Source organism: Oryza glaberrima, chromosome 1, assembly GCF_000147395.1.
Source record: "Oryza glaberrima chromosome 1, OglaRS2, whole genome shotgun sequence".
Lineage (NCBI taxonomy): Eukaryota > Viridiplantae > Streptophyta > Magnoliopsida > Poales > Poaceae > Oryza > Oryza glaberrima.
In genome coordinates this window covers 23,699,271-23,721,031 of record NC_068326.1, presented here as the reverse complement: position 1 = coordinate 23,721,031, position 21,761 = coordinate 23,699,271, and the positions used below count along the sequence as shown (strand labels likewise).

General features: G+C 40.8%; 1 protein-coding gene across 1 annotated transcript; it reads right to left on the bottom strand.

Annotated features, from left to right (window-relative positions):
- Window positions 1-13,484: 13,484 nt before the first annotated feature.
- LOC127784395 (probable sodium/metabolite cotransporter BASS2, chloroplastic) lies at window positions 13,485-20,250 on the bottom strand. Its single transcript, XM_052311687.1, has 13 exons — window positions 19,842-20,250; window positions 19,636-19,747; window positions 18,165-18,288; window positions 17,999-18,040; window positions 17,791-17,904; window positions 17,621-17,683; window positions 16,658-16,785; window positions 15,247-15,328; window positions 15,103-15,154; window positions 14,914-15,011; window positions 14,530-14,691; window positions 13,963-14,052; window positions 13,485-13,836 (listed from the first exon to the last, which is right to left on the bottom strand). Exons 1-13 carry the CDS (start codon window positions 19,954-19,956, stop codon window positions 13,759-13,761), a joined length of 1,260 nt encoding a protein of 419 aa, XP_052167647.1. The 5' UTR covers window positions 19,957-20,250; the 3' UTR covers window positions 13,485-13,758.
- Window positions 20,251-21,761: the final 1,511 nt, after the last annotated feature.

The window sequence follows — 21,761 nt, the reverse complement described above, 5'->3', positions numbered from 1 at the left end:
AGTTTGCTCATGCAATGCACACTAAAAAAATTCTAAATAAATATACTACATGTAATGCATGCCATAAAATGTTTACATGGAAAGTATCTAAAAATAAAAAATGTACTAGAAAAAAATTGTCTTTGTTTTATTTAACTTTAGTAACAACTCAGTATCTGCTTCTTTACATGTATACCATGTTTCTTATAATTTCCCAAAGAGCACAAGTTCAAATTTCAAAGTGGGTGTAGGCACACTAGGGTGTGGAATATGTATTGGAATAATTATTGCATCCATACCATATTACCACATTTCTCTTCTCTATTGGAAGACACATATACAATCAATTTTTGAGTGCTTACGTGTCGATTTCCTTTTACATAATTCTTTTTTTTCATTGTTCATTTCGTTGCAATTTGAAGAAAAATGCAACAAAACGAAAAATTGATTGTTGATTGCTGGAACAGATTGGGTATAGTATGGAATACCTCCATTGCTCTTCAGAGCATGATATTGGAAGCCAAAGCCATTTATAATCGAAGATGTTTTATGGAGCAATTTCTTACGGGTGCATGGAACATTTGGGCAAAAAAAAAATGATTTATTTTTTCCATAAACCTCTTTCATTATCTTCGTGGAGGCAACTCCTCAAGGGAGACCTCATTCTTCTCTTGTTTAGGCTAAATGAAATAAATAGAGATGTTGCTAAAGATTGGATTCTTTCGTTGTAACTTTTTTTGACCTTTAATTTTTTTTAATAAAATCTCTTTAACAGGGAGGCCTCCCCTGTTGTGTTACTGTAAAAAAAAGAAAAATGCAAGAGTTTTGCCTTCTTCCTTCAAATTTCGTTGGTATTCGGGTTTGCTATTTGAATGGCAAATGATTTTATATAGGGACACAAATATAAATATATGAAACTAGGTTGTTTTTTGCACACCAATATTTATATTTAGTAGTCCAAATCGTACAATTTCAGCTCCTCCTAAACCGTATCTGTTTTGAAAAGATGAGTAGTCGTGCTGTGCAGCAGGGGAAATGTGACGTGTACACAGAGACGCGAAGAGGTTAGAGGAGCCTAGGGGGATCGAATTAAATGGGCACAGAGACAGGCAGCGGCGAGCGGCGAGCGGCGAGCCGTGCACTGGTGCTCTACTCTTGCACCTTATTGCCGTGACGCGCTCTAGGCGCAGGATGTAGCACAGATCCACTCTTCAATGGTGTGGATTAGAGGTCCAATTGCGACAGAGCAATTAATGGTGTAACTGCGAAGACGTCGATGGACGGGTACGACTCAACTCCAAGTGATCGACCTGTACTGTACGTCTGAGGATCATCACCTTGAAAGCCACAGTCAAGGTTCTCGCTGGAAATATTATTTATGGTGATCAGCCTGGTGAGTGTGCAGGTGACAGCGAGTCCATCTTGCTACGTACTTGTACTTTACTATGGCTAGCTAGGACGAGGATTCACTGCACTGCACGTACGAGCTACTCGCTTCGTTTTATATTTTATATTACAGTGTCTTCGTCTCATTTTAAATACTGATATAAGTTTCCAAATCCAATATTTGGTTGTCCATCTTATTTAAAAAATATATTTTTTTACAAAAATAGTTACACATAAAATATTATTTATGTTTTATTACCTAATAACAATAAAAATGCTAACCATAAAAAATTTTCAAATAAAACGAACGGTCAAACGTTAGACATAAACGGTGTAAAACTATAGTTTTTTTTTGGGACAGAGGTAGTACGTCATTTAACTTTTTCTAGTCAAACTTTATTAAGTTTGATCAAGTTTGTAAAAAAAATTAGCAACATCTAAAATATATTAAATTTGTTTCATTAAATTTAACATTGAATATATTTGTTTGTGTTAAAAACACTATTATATTTTTTTTAATAAACTTGGTTAAACTTAAAGAAATTTCATTAGAAAAAAAGTCAAACGAATTATATTATAATATGAAACGGAGGGAGTAGTTACCGCGCATGGCCGCATGGACGTGTGTGGCAGCTCGCAAGCCGTTGGATCAAGCACTGTAAGTGTAACTACTGTTGGTATTTCTTACGATCACACATAAGATCCATAAGTGCACGGATATACCGATGTAGCACTTCCCCTACGGAGTATTCCAAGGGTATCGAATCCAAGGAACGTGTGTGATTATCTCCTCGTCAAGTTCATCTAAGGACACAAAGCTAAGGTGGGCAGAGGGCAGAGAGGATTTCTTAATGAGAAGCAGTGTCCAGGGAAAGCTTAAGTTTAATCCTAACGCAATACTTCAGGCACTGCCAACCCGCTGTTCCCAGATGTCGCTCTACTACGTATCCGGACAGTGAGGACTTAAGTGCTCTTGAGGGCTGTCACCACCTCTACACCCATCTCAAACGTACTGTGGGATACGCAGCAACCACTGGAGATTAATTACCCAGACACCGCGTCTACGCAATTAATAACTACTCTAGTGCTGATCAAACACTAAAGCAATCACTATAAATAAATAGACTATAGTGAACAATGATCTCGTATGCTAATTAGGAACTAACCAAGAAGTAATTCTCACTAAGTAAACTTTAATTACTCAGAATGATATTTCTATTAAAGCAGAGTAATAAACAAAGTACAAGAGATAAGAGAGGGTTACCGACAACTCCGGAATCCCTCCGACTTCCATTACTTTACTCTCTCCCTGTTCTAATATACAATAAAATACACTAGAGCCTCTTGTAATTCAGCTCATGCTTTGGTGTGTGTGAATGAGGGAGAGGAGAGGGGTATTTATAGTGTGGAGGTGACTTGAGAGAGTGGAGATCCTCCAAGCATCCAATGAGCATCTTCATCCTCCTAGTGCCATGTGTCCAGCATAACGGTTATTCAGGTAAAGTCGGTAGAAACCGTCATAGCAAGTCGGTAATTGCCGGCCTGTGAAGTTTGGGGCCGAACGGCGCAGCTACGGGTTCGACCGAACCAAGTGGTTCGGCCAAACCCTTGTTGGCCCGTTTTGCTCCGAATTTTCTCGTGGGCTTTGGTGGAGAACCCCTCAGCCCAAATGTACTTGCAATTGGCCCATTTAAATGTGTTTCATTAGGTTTGTGGGTCCAAAACTCCATAGGCTTGAATATGGAAGTTTAATTCACCACCTCCTCTTTGTATCTTTTGTCTCAACTTTGGTGGTTCGTCACCTGCGTACAAATATACACCAACACTCGTGGAAATTGTTAGAAATAAATCCTACCACTATGTTGGATGTTTTATATATGTGGTTTTATGCAGGTATTGACGGTGTTAACTTGGTACTTAACAGCCGTCAACAACTACTCCATCCATCTTAAAAAAAATAAATCTAGAACTGGACGCGACATATCTTAATAGAACGAATCTGGATAAAGACATGTTCAGATTCATTGTACTAGGATGTGATATATCCAGTAGTAGGATGTTATTTTATAGGATGGATAGGGTAGATGCGTAATGCAGTTCTTTCTTCAAGCAGTCAAGCACAAAGTGCTCAATACAATATGGATGGCTTGCTTGCCACCTGAAAGAAACATGTATATTAGGTAAGATCGGCTAAAACCCCGATACTACCCCTATTAGCGATCAAGAAGCTTGCTATGGATCATGGTTCTAAACACGACTTACTAGGTCGAAAATGCATTGATGCAGCACTAAGTATGAAAAGAAACACAATATCTAGACAATCAAGCCGTTGACTGATTTTCAAGATGCTAGATGTCTAAATTAATCTAATCTAGCAAGTCGATTTAGCCGATACCAGCAGAAAACCTAAAGCAAGAAGCAGCCGATAGAACTAAATCGATATGCTAAGACTAGATTAACATAGACATATGATAACAATGGTCATGATACGAGCCCCTTTTAATCATGGATTGACACCTTATAAATCTTTGTACAGTTCCTTTTAAATTAATGAAAAGTACCGTGGGGCTTCCCCCACTATTTCCCGGTCAAAAAAAATGGTCATGATACGAGGACTAAAATTTCTAAAACGACATAATAGCCCCAATATCACAGGCCATCGAGACGTGTTACCTCTTGCAAAGCGAACTCGTTGGAAAGTAAAGACAAAAAGGGTGGCGATGCGCCAAAGTTGAATTGACTCAACTATCCAATTAATAGATACAATTGCCTTAATCGAGCTCCATCTCTAGTTGGCAAATACGGTTATTCCAATCTAGGCCTAGACCGAGCCCAAATCATACCATATCGGCTGTATCAGCCATCTGCCTCATCAACCTTTATCAACTCGCACTCTGTTTCTAGCTGATACGGTATCCAGCCGATGTGTAGTCCGACTCCAAATCCAACTCGATTTCACACCAAATTCGCTTCAATCTTCTACCTTCTTCTCCGAATCTGATGCAAAATTCCGTTGTTAACAACAACACTATAGCAGACGAGACATGTTTAGGGTCTTTTATTCTTTAATCTATCCGGTCCATAGACGATTTGGTCTAACTACATCGGCTTAGACCACTAACGATACGCTATCAGCTGACTAACTCTGCTTTTATCTTTCTTGCTGATTGCAGGATCAAATCAGCTGGCACGCTCTTGACACACACAAGGCTAGCTTTGGACCTGCACTGGAGTTAAGCAGATCTCCCATGCCACCGTGTTTCGCATCAACGGTATGGAAAGGTAACAAGATCACATTTCCAATGGATCTAGTCTCATGTAAAGTTCCTTACAAGTCAATGGGAATCACGAAACAAGAAGACGTCCAGAATCTATTCGGGTATTGCATCATCGTCTTTGGGCCCATTGGGTCATGTATCGTGTTGTAGTCCAATAGGGATGCGCTCAGGGGTCCAAGGTCAACTCTAAAACCTATATATATTCAATAGTCGTCGTTGAGTTAAGGGCAGGTTTTGTTTAGATTATTTCTGTCATAGCAGTTTCGCCGCTAGATCGATTTGTGGAACCCCAACTTTGTGTTCTTAATTAATCATTCATCTGTAATAAAGTTGTTATCTTTCTAGTTCTAATTTGTGTTCTTCGAGATTTGCATAGGAATTAGCCTTTTCGGCGAGATCTATCAGGTTTCGACACGGTTGATAACTAGAGGAGATATGATGCTGCGATTGCAGGGTTTAGATCATTTTGATCGGAAGCCAAATTATGTTTGTCAAGTTTCCGCTAAATCAATAGTTTCTTCACCTAACGGAAGATCAGGTGTCCCAATGCAGTAAACATGGAATATAAGTGATGCACTTGCAAGTATATAGATGTGTATGTCTTGCCGTTACTGAATTGAAGTTATAACTCTAATAGTTCTATGCTTGTTGATTTACCAGTTGCAGAAAAAAAAACCCCTTAAGTTTAGAGTTTATTTTGAGCCGTTTTCATCATGGTTTATTTTCTAACATATATTTCAGAAAACATCGGTTAATATCATATAAAAATTGCATCCGTAAATTATTTTTAGTTGCTACATTCATTTTATTTTTCACGGCTAGCTTATCAGCCACAGTTTAAAAGCGATAAACTTTTTATTGAGGTATAGTTTATACGATATACCTTATGATCCTCCTTCGTTGAATTTTCCTTTGCTTTTCCTATGTTTTTATTTGCGGCAGCAAGTACTCCTAGCATGTGTTTGGTTTGGGGATAAGGTGGGATGGATTGGACTCATCCCTGTTATTAGTTTGGCATAAGGGATGGGATGATCCCACTTTTGAAGTAATGGCTCATGTGTCAGTGAGAAAAAAGTGGGTTAGATTGGTTCGCCAATTTTTGAGTAAATTTCACAAAACTACATGTATTTTGCACAATTTGTTACAAAACTACAGATTTAAGAGTTTGTTTTACAAAACTACAGATTTAGTATGTCTGTTTATCACAAAACTACAGGTATTTTGTACAATCTATCACAAAACTACAGATTGAAGAACTTGTTTCACAACACTATAGATTTAGTGTATTCGTTTATCACAGAACTACGCATTTAATGTATTAATTTAATTATCACAAAACTACATATTTAGTGTCTCCATTATCACAGGTTTAACAATGCTAAAACATGTAGTTTTGTGATAATGAAGACACTAAACCTATAGTTTTGTGATAAATGAAGATATTAAATTTGTAGTTTTGTAAAACAAATTCTTAAATCGGTAGTTTTATGGTATATTGTGCAAAGTACATGTAGTTTTGTGATAAACAAAGACATTGAATCTGAAGTTTTGTGAAATAAGTTCTTAAATCTGTAGTTTTGTGATAAATCATGCAAAGTATATATAGTTTTATGAAATTTACTCATTTTTAAGGGACCATACTAACCCGAATTTTAGGAGAATATTTCCTGTCAGAGACCATCCTATCTCACATATTCTCAAACAAGCACACTAAAAAAATAGGTTTAATTTAACTTGACCCATCCAACCCTTTAACCAAAAGCATGCCTACAGGATGCATGCATACGTAACGTAGGAACCATAGCTTCCATAAGCAGACAAGTGTAGGAATGTGGCCGGAGCGCAAGAGACAAAGCCGTGACCGTGAGCATGCACACTCCCTCCCAACTCGAAGCACGCATGCCTGCCCGATCGATCGATCGATCATGGATAGATGGGTACGTGACCACCACAGTCTGGTGAGTCTGGTCACGTACGTACGTACATACGCACGCACGCTACGCTCGCTAGTTGAGCTCCATGCGCCGTGCCTTGGCAACAAGTTCCCTGGGTCTAGGGCAGCATGCATGTGTACCAACACCAGTACGCGCGTGGGCCCCGTCTCTCGATTTGCTCTCAATCATTGATGATTCTCTGCCCACTGCGCCGTGGGCCCCCCCGGCGTGTACGTCCTAATCGCGCGGAGTGGCGTACGTGGACCACCCGGCCACGGCCACTGCCATCGATCGATCGATCACGCTCGGCTCGGCGCTTCTTCTCGGCGTACGTCTGCCACCAACACCGCGCCGTTATATGTCTCGTGCGCTCCGTTACGTTGTTCGATCGCCAACTTCTATTTCCAAACCGTCGGATAAGAGTTGCAACAAATGGCTGATCGATCGATGGTACGTGTTCAACGTACGGTGGTATATATATGGCCGTGTGGGTTGTGGCACAATGGGAGACTGGGCCACCATACAATAGGGGTGCTGACTGGTAAGGGCCAAATGAGAGGCGAACGGTATGTCTCAATACCATGGCAGTGTGTACGATTTGAGCACTAACGGGTGGGGCTAGGATCGAGTCGTTGACCGTTATACAAAATGAAATGAGGATTGCCGCGACGATTGGAACAGCCACAAGAGAGATGGCTAACTTGGAGTCCCGTGAAAGTTTGGTCAATCTAATTGTGTCCTAGAAAGTGATGGTTTTTCAATTCGAAACAGTTATGGGTTTCTCTCCATTTTCATTAAAAAAAACTCAATCCGTCCATTTTGTTTTTATATGTTTTAGCTGTCCCACCTTCATTTCACATAACAGTTTGCATATAATCCTACTTCCAATTAGTGAACTGGCCAGGAGGTGGTAGAATAATCCTACTGCAAAGAGTACCAAAATTAAGTGGGTGAATTGGAGACCCCAAATCGAAAAAAAAGGTGAAAAATAAGTCAGACAAGTCAAAAAGAGGGTAACTGCGTGCATGTGAACTTTTACATCGATTGGGATAGTACTCATTTTAGAACCTAAAAATTCTCTTTCGAGGTAGGGGCAATTAAAATTCCAAGCAAGTGATGCAGTGCCCGATAAGTAAAAACGTAGTAGCAGATAAAGGCTAGCTGGCCTGGCACGTAGGGTGGTGTAGTATTGTGGGAGTAGTTACTCTGGTCCAGACCATCGAAGAGGTGTTACGCCAGCTTACCGCAAATGGAAGAAAAATCCAATGGAACGGTACCACCTCAGAAGCATTATATATATATATATATATATATATATATATATATATCCAATGGTCTCTCGATCGCCACAAAGCATGCAAATACCAGGAAGCAATTTACATACACTAGATGCAACCAATGAACTACACTATCTGCTTCAACAAATATAAATATATACTATAACGTCACTCAATGAAATAGTGCCACTAGTAACTAATGTTATTAGAAATGGTGCGGAAAATACCAAAAAGTTCAAATTGACAGCTAATAACATTGATTCAATTGGCATTGACATAATAAGAATATTTCGTCTATTAAGGAGGATTCCCCGATCTTTGTCCTCTCAACTCGAGGCTGTAGCAGACATGAAATTTACATATGTTGCTACTTGCCAGATATACGGAAATCTGAAACAAGCTCCTATAACTTGATCGACAGGACCCAACCAACTAAACTATTGATTTTGGCAAAGCTAGACCTTACTTCATGGATTTGAGAGAATAGGAGAACAGTAGCTTGACAAATAGTTGGTTCAGTCCGATTCAGGTCAGCTAGCTCTAGCGCGCGCGCTCTCTCTCTCTCTCTCTCTCTCGCCTTATTCTTTCACTCCCTAAATATGAAATTTTTTTGAGGCTCGATTAATATTGATCCCTATATCGAGTATATTGTTTGTAGGCTTTAGGCTTGGACCATGGGGTAGTTGGAAGATGGATCAGCCTAGCTATTGAACTAGTAGCTTGGACCGTAGTGTGCGACTGTGTGCGCCACAGTGAAGCATTTGTTGAGCAACGAGCGATGCAAGAAGAGACCGGACTAAACAATGCAATGGAGTTGATGCTCCTGCGATAGATCATGCATGCATGCTCACAGTACAGGATCCCGAATCTTCTGGCAATTGAGATTGAGTGATTGCGATCGAGCAATCGTGGGGTGAGCCAGTCTCTACCACATGCATGCATGCAACAAAGGAGGTACTCTACGTAGGTCCAGGATGAGTCCATCTTTGGCACTGTAGTTATGGAAGCGCCTCTCGCGCTGGGAGAAAATGGCACGTAGGGGTTCTCTCTCTAAGCTGGGCATGCAAGTTTGTGTTTTGTTTGGTTCTTCTTCACCCAACATAAGACTGCTCACGACGCATTTGTTGCCACAGTTAAAATCCGATTCCGTGTTGTACACACACGTATGTATAACGTCATCCAGCAGGCTCCGTGCACCGGGGGGATTCCTAGAATCTGAAGGAGCGGAATCGTTCGGTGAAAAGGCTATTGGTCACTCAAGAGTCGAGAGACCCTCCACACTCAAGTGTAGTACTAGTACTTGCCAAGAACGGCAAAGGAGCGACGACCCTTCCTTACGCTGTTACGCACGCAATCTCCGTGCCCTGCTCTCCCCTGTTGCGAGCTACTCCACGGAGTATAGAGAAATGGAGAAGAAAAAGATATCATCATCGTCTCAATCATTCACCGTTCGTTGGGACGTGACGGGGCGTACAGATGTAGGAGTACGACGTACACGCAGAGACGAGGTGCGTGGAGTGCAGAGACGAGGAAGGCGTGGCGTCAGCCGCAGGTCATCTCCGCCGGCGGGGCGCGCGCGATGGTCCACGCTACATACGGGCATACGGCTAGCAGCTACTCCGGCCGCATGCGAGCACGCAAATTGCGAGGCACACAAAGCCGTAGTACTAGCTGCATGCGCTCGGTGGGGCCGGTGTTCTGCGCTTCGTCGCGTGGGGCGCCGCGGTGAGGTCACGTGACAGGCGGGCGGGCGGGCGGGCGGGGGCGTTTTTGCACCGTGCATTGCTGCACGTCGGTCGCAGCCTCGCAGGCGGGATGGCATGGCATGCACGCGCGTGACGACGGCAGTTGGCAGGCAGGCAGTCAGCATACTCTCTCGAGCGCCGAGGCCGCGGCGCGAGCGAGCGCAGAACGGAGAACGGATGGATGGATCGACGGCTCCACACAATTACCGGGATATTCCATCGCATTCGCATCCTCTCTCTCTCTCCGCTCGCGTGACGAGACGAGCGTTTCCCGCCGAGGAACGCGTGACAGGAAAGGCGAGCCATCCATTCGTATGCATCTACCGACCTGTAGTATCCCCTCTGCTCGCTCTCTCTGCGTACGCACAGCCTGGCAAAACGGATGGAACGCGCAGCAAGGTGCAGGGCGCCTGTGTACCTTTTTTTTTTGTTTACTCACAGTCACAGCACTTACAGTTTACATTTGGGTTGTCTGAGGGAGCTTGGGACCGTTAACGTTCGCCACTAAAGGACCGATTAGTGTAGGGTCCGATCTAGCCGCATTAGTATCGATCGGTTGCGATTTGCAAACATGCATTGACAAATCCAAGTGATCAAGGCATCATATAGAGAGCCACCGCCCAACGTTGAGATCAACGGGAAATACGCTCCGGATATCTTTCTGCTTAGAGGAAGGCTAATAATACAGAAGATCTGTTGGCTATAAGATTCTTTGTAGCCTTCTCTCATTCTATCCATATAATAGTTAGCTCTTTATAATTAATATAGGACTCAATGACTCAATTGTCTCTCTCACAGAGGTTCTTGTGTTCAAGCCGGCTGTAAGTTTACAGCCCGCTTCTCCTCTCTCTTCTCTTTTCTCTCATCCACCTTAGAGTTTAGACAGCTTATAGCTTACTTGCTCTTGTATGCCTCCATGAGCCAGAGGCGGGTACGTCGCAATCTGATATCGCCACTCTGCTAGCTGCTTCAACCTCCGTAGGGTCAAGATCAGCAACGTGTCGATTTGACGTTGCGTGGACGCGGGCTTATGATGGCACCATGATAGGCGTGGCTCTCCCGTCGTCAAAACCGGAGTGAAAAAGAGAAAAGATGCCACATCCACGCTACTACAGCTAGCTGCATGCCGTGCCACGCCGTTCATATATGCATTGCATGCATGCAAATATCACTCGCTAGACGCTAGCGGTCGCGTCGCGTGTGCTTCTCGAGTTGTCCGTCGTGCGATCGACGGGCGTACGTTCTTCGATCCCCGGAGATCCGGCCGATCCGGCCATGGAGCTGATCGACATGAGGTGCTTGCATTGCATTGACTGACATCGCGCGTTATGCCGAGGAGTACTGGAGTGTACTCCGTACGCGATCGTGCCAGTACCGGAGCGAGACTCAATTTTTTATAGTTGCCAGTGACCTCACGTACGTCGTGCACAGTTGCCAGTGACATCATGTGCAAGATGCATGACGACGCTGCGCCGTGGCAGTTCTATTCAATTCATGCGTGCTTTGGCAGTACTAAGCAGCTACGAGGACGGCAGGAAGATACACAGGAGCTATGCCGATGCTGCAGGGTACATAAACGCTGTAGTTTTACATCGACTTCTCCCTGCCTTTAAATCGAAATGTACCGCGTCCTCCGGAGTCCCGATCGAGCTCCGATTGGAGGAGTGTGGCTGTAGGCTTAATTGTCTCCTAGTACTGTCTCCTGTCGCAAGTAGGAGTAGCATTTTATAACGACACAGTCACTAACTAAGATACTAATTTGATCACTAATACGTGTATGACACACATCAATTATATAGTAAAATTATAATATTCAAAAACTAATTTGAAGATAAATCTAGCTATCATTCTTAAATTAATACGAAATATTCATGCCTATACTAATTGAATATTTTATAGCTTCCACGTTAACCATAAATATTGATATAATATCGTATAAATATTGATACAGTTTATCATAAAACTACGATCGTGGATCGTGTATAAAATTATGGGCTTTTTAAGGTAACCTGAGGGCCTCTCTAAAAGCCCATCAGTATATATATGTTATGAGTTATGACACAAGTTAAAACGTATAGGTGCATGGTAGATTGGACAGAAGGTAGATGTCAAAACGAATGTTGTTGGATGAGCTTTTAGAGAAGCTCTCTGTTTACCTCTAAGAAGCCCGTGATTTTATACGCAATGTACAAGTTTTACGCTCAATTAAATAAATGAACATATCTCTCTCTTATATATTAACTCCTGTAGTCTCTTTTGACATTGTGAATGATCTCAGTTCTGTACTTTTGATCTTCAACTCTTCTAACAATATAATAGAGATTTGTTAGGTTTTAGACGTTTCAGTCACCTAAACTTGCATTGCGAAGCCTGAAATTGCAATGCTACACAATTTGCATTTTTTTTGTTTACTTTAACTGCAGTTTGCTACTATATACTCCCTCCTTCCCTAAATGTTTGACACCGTTGACTTTTTTAAACATGTTTAACCGTTTGTTTTATTCAAAAACTTTTGTGATATGTGTAAAACTATATGTATACATAAAAGTATATTTAACAATAAATCAAATGATAGAAAAAGAATTAACAATTACTTAAAATTTTTGAATAAGATGAACGGTCAAACATTTTTAAAAAAGACAACGGCGTCAAACATTTTGGGATGGAGGTAGTATATGGTTTTACTTTATTTATATCTAAGTTTGAGCTTTTTTTTCATGTAATTTTGTAGTATATCTTTATGAGCTATAGGCTTAATTCATATAATTTTGTACTTTTCTATTTGCTATAATTTATTATTCAACCATTAGGGACTGATAAGTATAAGTAATAAGGGAATGGTGAGAACCACTAGATTGTCATCAAGGGATGAGAAAAGTTATTGAAATTATTAAAAATTTCAGGCACCTGAAATCTTAGACACTCCCAACATAATAAATCCGCAAAAAGCTACCGAATCATAATGTTTTTAATCTTCCTTATTTTTCATATGAATCTATCATATTGTTACTTTCACATAGCAATAATTTTATGGAGTATTTGTGAATATGTAGTGTCCAAACATTTCTAAGTTTAGTCGTATATATATTCGAAAACGACGTACAAAAGAGGAAATAATTAATAAAAGAAGGAAAGAAAAAGAACGACTAGGATTTGATCCGATAACCTGATGACCTATCAGATCTTGAGCAAAGTAAACACGCAACTACCATAGAGATACTTCTAGGACTTCGGTTAATCATTAGGAGGAAGCAATTAGAGAAGATTGAGAGGGATTAACTTCAACCTAAATAAGTATGGAATTACTCCTGTTAAATCTCCTTCAATCTTCTTTGATTAACCGAACAAGGCCTCCTTCAATCTTCTTATTAACCGAAAACAAGGCCAAGCATTACTAAATCTTAGAACAAGGCCTCCTTCAATCTTCTTATTAACCGAAAACAAGGCCAAGCATTACTAAATCTTAGTGGACGCATATAATAAATAGTAAAGTTCTCTAAACTGTTATCCAGATCCCTATACTCTGAAAATGCTGTTTTAGATCTCTAAACTTGCTGATCTGATCTAATCTGCATACTCTGATAAAAAGAGAAAAAGGAAAAAAAATGTGGGCCACTTATGGGAGAGTGGGAAAGAAGAGAGAGGAGGGGGAGGTGGCAGCCACATTGGCTCCACGTTAGATAACAAAGAGGACATGGCAACTTTGGATCGGGATGACACATTTAAAATAAGAACTTAGATCTATATATTTTCAAAGTTAAGAGACCTAGATGACACATCACGACAAGTTTAAGGACTGATGGTGAACTTCACTCTTTTCCCATTTTCTTAAAGGAAAAACTGCATTCAGCAAGAATACATACAAAGCTTATTGACCTTTCAATAGATTGGAATAGCAATTTTTGGAAATCTATTTACTCACCGCGCATAATATTACAATGCATTCACTTGGCAACGGACTATAAATTGAGTGCTTTGCAGAGAAGCACCTGCAGCTTATTTGGAAGATAAGAGTGCAATACAACAGACCTACCAAGTAGGCAAGTCCTACTGATAATCAACTTGCTAAAATATGGGTAACAAGAAAAATGCTGTGATAACTCCACTGAACTAAAAAACAACACTAGGTAATGACTAGAAACTGGAGGGTGTTGGTGTTTCATTCCTTGAAATCGTCTTTGTCATTTGCTGGAAGCCCTCTGTTCCTCCAAAAAACTGCAAGAGCACTCCCTCCAAGCTGTTACAATAGAACGCCTTAAATTAGACATTCACGAACTCCAGCACTCATTATATAAATATGAGATGGTATTTGCTATTGATGTGCATGCTTGTAGCATTAGGAGAAAATAGAAATGAAACGTACCGCCATGCATACAACACTGACAGCAGATGGAACAGCTACGAGTGGATTCGTGAAGTGCTTTTGGGCAAGTAAAAATCCAAGTGCAGAACTCTGGAAACAGGAGGAGACATTGTTAAGCACAAATGTCATTAAAAATTACAGCGCTCTATCAAAAATTACTTTGCATACTACTAAACTACTAGTACTTATAACATCATCAAGATTCAAGCTTGTCAACAGCCTCGTTTCATTGCTCGAAGCTCAATAGTGTAAAACTAGACATATTCATCCTGTTATCTTGGGGCCTTCTAATATTCACCATAATTAAACAGAGGAAACATGTTAGCCTAATTAGGTGGCAACAGAATGCTGCAGAGTGCTGAAATTACTGCGTAAGTAAATGAGAAACTACATCTAAACAACACCAGCACAATAGACTGCATGAAACAGGCATGTTGACTTGATTATGCCTTTCTGGCATGAGGCATCCATAGCAACGATAAGAACCATTAAATAACCAAAGACTGTACAAACCGCAGGTTCTGGACAATAACAGATTATATCTAAGACATTTCAGCATTTATTTACCTGCATCCCGCATTCAATAGAGATAGTCCTAGAAGTTGATTCCCCAAAAGAGGAAACTTTTGATAACCAATACCCAAGTGCAAAGGCAGCAACATGCAGTAGAGCAACGGGAATTATAAGTTGACCACCTTGAGCTTTCAACACCTCTGAGACTTGTCCGATCTGGAAAGAAACAGTAAATTCAAGTAAACATTGTAACTAAGTTATGTTTCATCTAGCCATTTACAATATTCAAAATGAAAATGAAGAGAGCAGCAATTTACTGAAAATAAAGAACAGACGATAATACATCATAATCAGATAAATTTGCAAAATTTGTGGAGAGCCTAAACAATCAGCAATGTATGGAAGTGAAACAGAACACGGAGTTGTTTTCAGACTTACAGGACTAGCACAAAGCAAAGTGGTGAGGAGAACCCCAATCAATGGTGTTATGGATATAATGCGCTCAGTAAACTTAGGAAAATACTCATGCGCCAAGACTGCAAAATAATGGAAATAAAGTCAGTAAATCTGTCAAAGATAAGATCCCAAAGTACAGCACAACAGGTATCCATTGGGCTTCTTTAGTACCTCCGACAATAGTTGGCAGTAAAACAACCTGAAAAGTACTGATGGCCAATCCCTGGACAGATGTAATTTTCTTATACTGATGGACACTTGATAAATAAAAATGGATTATTAGTTGGTTTTAAATATGAATCATGGTGCCCTTACTGCAGCATCGACAGGAACCAGTTGACCAGCTAGGAGTTTAGTAAGGAGTGGTGTCATCACTATAGCACCAATAGTCGAACAACTGAAATGTAAAGATAATCACAATTAGTCAGAGTAGAATTGGGAGCATTACACTCAGGAAGAAAACAGAGTATCTAGGGTGTGTTCTATACTGCACTTTCCCAACTTCTACTCCCTCTTTTTCTGCGCTCACGCTTCCTGAATTGCTAAACGGTACGTATTCCGCAAAAAAATTCTATAGAAAAGTTGCTTTAAAAAATCATATTAATCCATTTTTCAAGTTTTTTTTAAGCTAATACTTAATTAGGGTGTGTTCTATACTCCCCTTTCCCAACTTCTACTCTCTCGTTCTCCGTGCGCATGCTTCCTAACCTGCTAAACGATGTGTTTTTCAGAAAAAAATTCTATAGGAAAATAGTTTTCAAAAATCATATTAATCAAATTTAAAGTTTTTTTAGCTAATACTTAATTAATTATGTGCTAATGAGTCATCCCTTTTTTCATGCCGGAGAGAGGTTCTGAACCATCGGTGTCGAACGCAGCCTTAATCATGAGCTACCTCATTTTCCGTGCGGGGAGAATGAGTTACGAACCAGCACAATTGAACACATCCTAAGTGGTTTCTGTATTAAAATCAAATGGCACAACAAAATAGCAGAATAATAGCACATAGGCAAAATAGCACCGTATGCCCTCAATTCCAGCCCTTAAACTATACTTTGTCCAATCAAGCCATGCATATTAGGTTGTTTTGCTTACACGACTAAACAAAATTGTGTCAACATTCGTTCAGATAATAATTACATCAAACTATAATAGTTTTGGAACATGGTCCTATCATCCAAAAAAAGAGTTTATGTATGAAGCCTGCCATGAAAACCTACTAGAGAAGGTACAAGGTAGTAACATTCTTTAAACGCTTCATGGCTGGAAGCATGTCAAATTGAATTGGCATGCTAAAAGCAATCTGTGAACTAAATCTTTGGAATCGTAAATAGTATGTCCAAATTTGATGTCTCAATAGAAAGCTTGTTGAGTGTGTAACCATGATATGCAGATATTTTCTACGCATGCGAGTACAGACAATACAAAAGTGTTGGCATCAAATAAATATGCCGGTTAAAACTTGCGAAACTGGTAACACATACAAACAATCTAAACCAATGTATTCAATATTTTTGAGACTGGCTAGCATGAAAATGTGTCTTCCAAGAAAAAAACGGGTAATTTACCATGATAACAGAATGATAAGAGCACAACAGAAATCAATTATAAAGGCTGTCACTCTAATTAGGGATAAAGAACCTCAAGAAAGATGAAGGTACATGTATAACAAGTAGATCAGAACAAGCACCAAAGAAATTTCTTCTCAAGCAAATCTGAAGCTTACGTTGTCATAAGAACTGAAAGTGCGACATTTCCTTTGGATATATAAGTAGCAACATTTGATGCTTGTCCACCAGGGCAACATGACACTAAAATAAGACCAGTTGCAAGAGGAGCAGATAACTTCAAGGTCTGTAAAATAAACATCCATATTAGGTTGCACCTAAATATAGACGTCAAATTTGTGCAGATATCTTAGTGAAAAAAAATGCACTAGAAGGAATTTTAGGTTCAAACTTTTTTTGCAATAACCAAAGAGAAACACTATACCACTGAAATTGTATTCTATGGATTCAAATAGACAGCAATGGAAAACAAAGAATGCAGATAACAGGTAGAGTTTACATTTGATATGATAAAATTGTATCGGCTACCCTACATAGATTAACTTTCTTCACATAAAAATTGCAATGAGATGAGATATCACCTTACAAGGGAAAAAGGTAAAATTAAATGGAAAAACAAAAGAAACTTGAGATACGTGACATGCTCAAAGTATCCAAGACACAGGAAATGAAAGGAAAAGGTCCTAAAAATGAAACCAGAGAACAATCTTGAACCTTTAAAAGAATCTTTGATGTTGATCTTGAACCTTCAAATCTTTAAGGTTGCTTTGTCAGATCAGTTTATTGATTATTGATTTAATCAAGACATCAACCTTTTTAATTTAATTACAATTAACATTTGCATGAAAAATCTCATGAAAAGAAACCGTAGCATAATGGCATGTGCATCTTTTCAGGGAAGGGCTTGTCAAATCAATTATTTCTTTGAGCAAGGCACCAACCTTTCAATTTAATATTTCCCAGAGTTTACATGAGAATCTTTAACAAGCCTGTTTCGCATGAAAGGAAAGCCTAGCATAGCTGCCATAGCAGCATATCCAAACAAAGGAATAACAGATTGTGTTTATTTCATTTTTTTGTTCTTTCATTAGAAATAATAGGAAGGCATGGCCTAGCATTACCATGGCAATAGCAAATCCCAGCATAGGTTTGATCAAATACTGCGCAAGAAATCCCACACCCACCTGCAACAGGCAATTGCATTAGTAAACCTATATCAAGTTGGAGGCCTCAAGTACAGAAAAATAATCACTATTTCTTTAAGAGAAGACGTTCAGGAGCAGAAACATACAGTCCATGGATTCCTCATGCATCTCCTGAAATCTTCGAAGGTCAATGTTAATCCCATTGATAGCATTAGGAATCCTAGGCCCACAGTGAAAAGATCAGTCTCCAACCAGGTAACCTGAAAGTTTTCCAAGAAAACTATAAAGTCAGTTTCTATGGCATTTGCTGTTGAGTACAGACAGTAATGGGTGTTGTCAAGTCAGAAATTTTACCATCGATGGCTTGTAGATGCCAATAATGGTACCTAATATGACCTGCAAAAGGTGAGCTCTGCCTTAGTACATTTTTTAATATTTGCTTTACAAACCACCAAATGTAACAGAACTAGAAGCTAAAAAAGGGCAGATAAAATCCTCAAATGCTCCCAAATCAACTTACCCAGACAGGGAAAAGAGTGGTAAGCAGCTCAACTATTTTCTCGTACTGGTTTGCTTCACTAGGAATGCTCTCTGGCAGATTACTGGATATGTTAGCTTCAGCCTTGCACAATAGTTGACAGCTTCTGAGGAAACAACAGATCATTTCATCATTACCGTAAGTAATTAAAATCAGAGCAACAAGTGTTTAATAATGAGATTATTCAAGAAAGGCCAGCAATATAGTTTTGCTGATCTGTAGGATCATTAATCATGTGGATGAAATTGCACTATTTAAAAATATAACTATGTGGCCTGTAAGGAAAGCAAGTATGCTAGCTATCACGCCTTGAAATTTTTGGTCTAATTAGTAGAAAATTTAATTGCAAAAGGTAGTGGGCTTTTTTTCTCAAATATAAACTACTGAACTACAGATTAGAAATGCCATAACACTAAAACATAAGGTGCAACAGAAAAATGGTGAAAACAATCAGATTAGGGGATTGAAGAATGGGTCATGATTGCACTAAACAGAACAGCAAATACTTTGACTGACTACAGAGACAGAACATAATACTATGAGAAGTTCCAATCAATTCACTTTCTATCTTGTTCTGAGGCATGCAAATATAGTCCAGAAGATACTCAAAATATAGAAGGTAATGATGAATTTTCCCTTAAACGTCGAAATGCAAAGCTTAGAAGGATAGGCACACATGCCACCTTGCTTAAAAGCATACAATGAAGTTCAACAGATTGCATGACTAAAGTAAACACAACTCACACAACTAATCCACTGAGTTAATCTAGTTGGGACAGCTGAAAATGGTAGAGCAAGAACTTTTGGCCACCGTGATTACTTACAAAGTCACTCTTTTAAAAGTTTTTTTTTTTTTGCATCTATAGCAATGTTTAGAGGAAATTTGAGAATTGATCAGTTGCTAGCGTATACCATGTACTTCAAATTCACCACATGCAGCATACCCATTCTATATGGTTATTGAATAGTTCATCAATTTCATCCCTTCTAGTTTACATTTTACTTCCTTCAAAAGCATTACTCATACTAAATGACTAAAGCCAGTATTTTAGAGTTGTTACTGTGTTTTCATGATAACATTAAGATACCTATACTTCCAAAGGGAAGTGTTCATAATGAAAAAAAAATTTTAAGTTCTGTGACCACATGGGACCTTGGTTGGAGCACATCACCAGAAGGATATTCAGGATTCTCCTTTTACAATAAGCTGCAGTTGTTGAACCCCCAATCAGCAGCCTTTGCAGCTTCAGATGGGACTTTTGGTTAAAGTAGCAGAGAAAGGTTGCAGCACCTACTTCCAATTAGCACAACGTGACTAGTGAACACTCAACAAACGCAGTTTGTGTTGACCAAGTCAAACCCTGATCTCTTCTGTAATTGGGTAATCCACGACCTAAGGAAAGCAATTCCCCGGACCCAATAAACATCGACGAGGTGCTCATACGGCACGTACCTCAGAGCCGGAGCAGCAGTGGTCGCCGGTGCGGACGCTATGGTCAATCCCCATTCTTCCTTCTCCTTCCTACCATAGCTTGGCATCGAACAAACGATCCCCAATCCGCCCCCTGCGTACAAGCCAACATCCAGCTCAGAGGGATGGAATGGGAAAAAAAAAAGAAGCAAAAGTCTCCTCCAAACAGGCTCCAACGAGCGCCGTACCGAGACGAGCAGCCGTGCGGACGGTGGCGGAGGCGATAGCGGCGTGCGGCCGCGGGCGGAGGGCTCGGGAGACGGACGCCATGGAGCGAGCAGGGCAGGTGGTGGACGCCGCCATGTGGAGGACGCGGGGCGAGAGAGAGAACGAGAGAGAGAGAGACGTGCGTGACTGCTGCTGGTGGAGTTCCGGAGGTCGCGGAAGTGGGGGGCAGAAGAGTTTAAGGCTCGGAGTCGGAGCGAGCGGCGGAGAAGCGGCGGTGCTACTGGTCGTTGTCGCGTCGAGGACCGAGGTGGGGGCGAGGAAATCGGGGTGCGCCGGGAGAGCCACACATCGGGGCGGCTTGGCCGCGGCGCTCCTGTGGATCAGGTGGCTCCCTCCCTCCTTGCTCCGCTCCTCCGCCGCCGTGCTGCTGACACCCCTGGCCCGCAGGAGGAGTGCGGGCGTCGTCTCGGTCTCAGTTCCGACGGAATCACTGGAATGCTGGATCCAAAGGAAATTCCCGAAGTTCCTGGTCCTGCGGGGGCAGGCCGGCAGCTAGGATGGGCCGGGCCGGCCCGGACCGTGACAGGAAGTGCATAAAAGGATCCATCAAGGCAATGCCTTTTTAGATTTTTTTTTAATATTTACATAAATAATCTATCGACCAAACAAATTGCAGAAATAGCCCCTGCCGCCCCAATGGTGGGCGGCAAGCTGACGTGGCAGACGGTGGGTCGACCGCGTCGTCTGTCGCCGTCGGCCAAAATTGCGATTAGGCCTTTGCCGCCCATACAGAGGGCGGCAAGGGGCTAATTGCAATTTTGGCCGTCCATAAAGAGCTTGCGGCCGTACTTTTTTCATCTGTGTCCCTTGCCGCCCCAATAGAGGGCGGCAAGGGACCCAGATGTAAAAAGTACGGCCAAAAGATTTTTCTATGTTATGTTAATAATAAATAAAGAAGTATTTATTGGTAAAACTTGTTAATATTGTTATAAAAATGTATTGAAGTTGGTTGTTGCGCAATTTCATATGTTAAGTGAGGTATTATTTTGTACCTTATTCGACGTATTAATACTCGGATAATTTATATAGGCCTATCGTAGTCTGGATCGTAGAAACATTATCTGGACTTAAACAAGGAGAATTATGTAACATGAAGAAATAGTAGTACAATTTGAACATGATACAACTATTTGCATTGCGGTTACATAGATGATATTAGATTCGAACTAGGAGGGAGGTAGTGCAATAGTTGAACACAACGACGATGTAATAATGGGACAAGGAAGCATGACAGTAGAAATTTCAATATGTCAAGTTGTCCGATAATAGCTAACCCCTACGTGAGGATCCCTCTCCTCTCTCAAACCGCGCTTTAGTAACCCTGTATTGCTCTGTTAGTTCAAGCTGCACAACACGGCTAGGTGGAGTTAGAACCCTTCTGGTGTCTATCCATTCTCTGTATTGACATCTCCTTGGTGGTTCCTGGGAGGAAAGAATAGATGTAAAGCAAGCAAAGTTAGTAAATGTTGTGAGAAAATAAGGATTCATGTAATCAAAATATTCTTACCATGAAATCGCCGTCAAGAATATTTGGACAAACAAAGAACCTTCGACCCAATGTTGTAGGATTTATGGAACGAAGAACCTGACAACGATCACCACACCTGCATCTTGGACGGGCTTCCCATGGAGGGAGTGCCGTAGTTAGCACCCGCCAGTCGCTCTGTTGTTCACGACATTGTCGTTCATAAGCCGCTTTTCTCTATAAGTATTGCTCAGTACTTTCGGACGCGAAATACCAGCGACCTTCTTGTAAACAAGTGGTTAGGTCGAGAACGGGATTTTCTGTATCGACCCACTCGATGTATGCGCAAGCCATAGTGCGGGTCTGCCGAATAGAGTAGTGTTATGAAGAATAAAGCGATTGCCCATACGGAATG